This window comes from Gracilinanus agilis, chromosome 1 (genome assembly GCF_016433145.1).
Source record: "Gracilinanus agilis isolate LMUSP501 chromosome 1, AgileGrace, whole genome shotgun sequence".
NCBI lineage: Eukaryota > Metazoa > Chordata > Mammalia > Didelphimorphia > Didelphidae > Gracilinanus > Gracilinanus agilis.
In genome coordinates, this window is record NC_058130.1 from 572,186,182 (window position 1) to 572,188,287 (window position 2,106).

The 2,106-nt window shown below is 42.1% G+C and overlaps 1 protein-coding gene across 1 annotated transcript in view; it reads right to left on the minus strand.

Annotated features, from left to right (window-relative positions):
• Positions 1-628: 628 nt before the first annotated feature.
• LOC123254311 (serine/arginine repetitive matrix protein 1-like) overlaps positions 629-2,106 on the minus strand; it is a 4,729-nt gene continuing 3,251 nt past the window's right edge. Inside the window, exon 2 of the mRNA XM_044683355.1 lies at positions 629-2,106. Coding sequence (XP_044539290.1) covers positions 1,428-2,106 — 679 coding nt within the window. The 3' untranslated portion in view covers positions 629-1,427.

The following is a 2,106-nucleotide window of genomic DNA, read 5'->3' on the forward strand; positions in this document are numbered from 1 at the left end:
TCTCCTTTTATTTTTGTAATCCAAATACCAAAATTAGTGGATCCCCAGTGATAGATTGTTTTTTGAAAAGAATTGAATGACTCTTGTTATTTTATTCACTTCTATCTAAGGCCTCTATCCTATGCACTTAGTCCTCTTCAAAAGTGTAGGAAAGTCAGAAGCTTAATACATGTAAATTGCTTTGTATACTTTAAATTAGCTACAGAAGTATCAGTAGTTATCAATATTTCCCAGACATTACAGCAATTTCTATTATAATCACTCTATTCTATGGTAGTTCCTTCTTTTGTGAGAAGCCGTGAATGAGGTTTGTAAGAGATAGAAAGAAAAGACTATCAATTTCTTCATCTTTTAAGAGGCTCCTAACCAATGAATTAACAATAACAGTAATCAGTTTATCTTTAAATTATATCAGTTAACCTTTAAATGAAATGTAGCAACTAAGGTATATTTTAAAACTCTAAGCTACACTAAAAGTGATAGTGATCAACCTAATGATTAAGAGAAACTTGTTTGCTCCAAGAGTGGCCCAATCAAATTAATTCTACATAAACTACTTAACTCCCTTACAAAAGCTGATATAAGGGTTTCTTCCTTTTATTATCTTAAACATGATTATACTTTTGGAGTACTCTGTGCTACTGGTTTGGTAAGCAAAGAATTAAACCAGACATTTTAAAAAATAACCAACCCCATTACAAAAGACCCATTTTTACACAATTATAAGTATTCTAGTATTTTACTTAATCTCATGCCATTCAAGAAATACAATTTTAAAATCAGTAATTCCCCAAATTTAAACAGTTCATCAATTAGTTTAATTAAAACTGCAATATCATCTAATTTATTCTTATTGACACGCCACATAAGAGCAGAAGTGCAGATTTGTCATGACTGTATATCATATATTGGGAGCTCACTCCCAAAATACGGATTAACAGTTAAGAAAAAAGTAGACAACTAAAATAATGGAAGAAATCCACTGTCCTCCAGGGTTGAGGGTTGGTCATTTAAAGGGATCTTAACCAATTAATTAACAATATGTGTAAGAGGAAGGTTGAGAACACTAAGGATCCCAGAAGAAAAAGGGAAGGTATTCCGTGTGAAAGGGAGAAAAAAGTTGCTAATTTACAATTGTGATCCATGCTTGGGGATCAGTGACATATCTATTTGTAAAACTGTATTCGTATACAGCTCTTGTAAAATACCAAAACAAAGAAATGTTGGGCAGAAGACAACAAAGAATCTGCTAAAACCAGAAAGTAAGAAAGGCTAGGTACTAAAGCTACTGCAGCATCCTTGTTTCAAAGGGTACGATGTACAAGCTGTTTTCTTGCTCTTCTATCTTTTCCTTTCCTCTGACTCAGGCAGTCAATGCCTCTTTGCCCACTCCAGCCCAAGCAGGTTCAGACTTTGGGCGCCGCTGCTTAAGGCAAGGGGATGTGGCTGCTTTTGGAGAAGTCTAAGAAAGGTGAGAAGAACTTGGCATTGTTGGCTGGGGTGGCTCCAGGCAGCTGAGGTGAGGGGAAAGGGCGAGGCAGGTAAGGCAGGAAGGAAGTTTGAATTCGTAGAAGGAATGAGGACTTTTTTTTTTTTTTTTTTTTTTTTTTTTGGTGTGGCCCAGGGTAAATCCAAGAGAGGAAAGCAGAATGAGGTAGCAAGAAGTAGAAAGAGGCTGGATACAAAAGGAAGGCGGTGGTGGGGAAGCGTGTACGAAACGGGACGCTCCTGCCCGAGCTCGAGGAAGGGGCTGGCTCTCTCTTCTCCTTGGCTCCCCCTCTTACCCTCACTTCTTTTCCAGCAGCCGGACAGAGTTGCGGGCGCCCCTCCTTTCCCTGGTCGGGACTGTCCTCTTCCTCGTTCCCGGGCCGCGTGCCCGTGAGTGCTCGCACTCCACCGTGGGTGCCTCCGCGCCCCGGGCTGAGCCGCTGGGAGGCGGCTGTGGGCTGCCTGCCTGCGTGCCCCCAGCGCCCCTTGGGAGCGAAGGACGAGGACGGGGAAGAGAGGAGGAGGAGTTGGGAAAGAGGAGGAGAAAAAGGAGGAGTAGAGAAGAGGGAGGAGAGCTGTGGCGGCGGCGGCAGCGCCAGCGCCAGCGCCGGGGCGCGG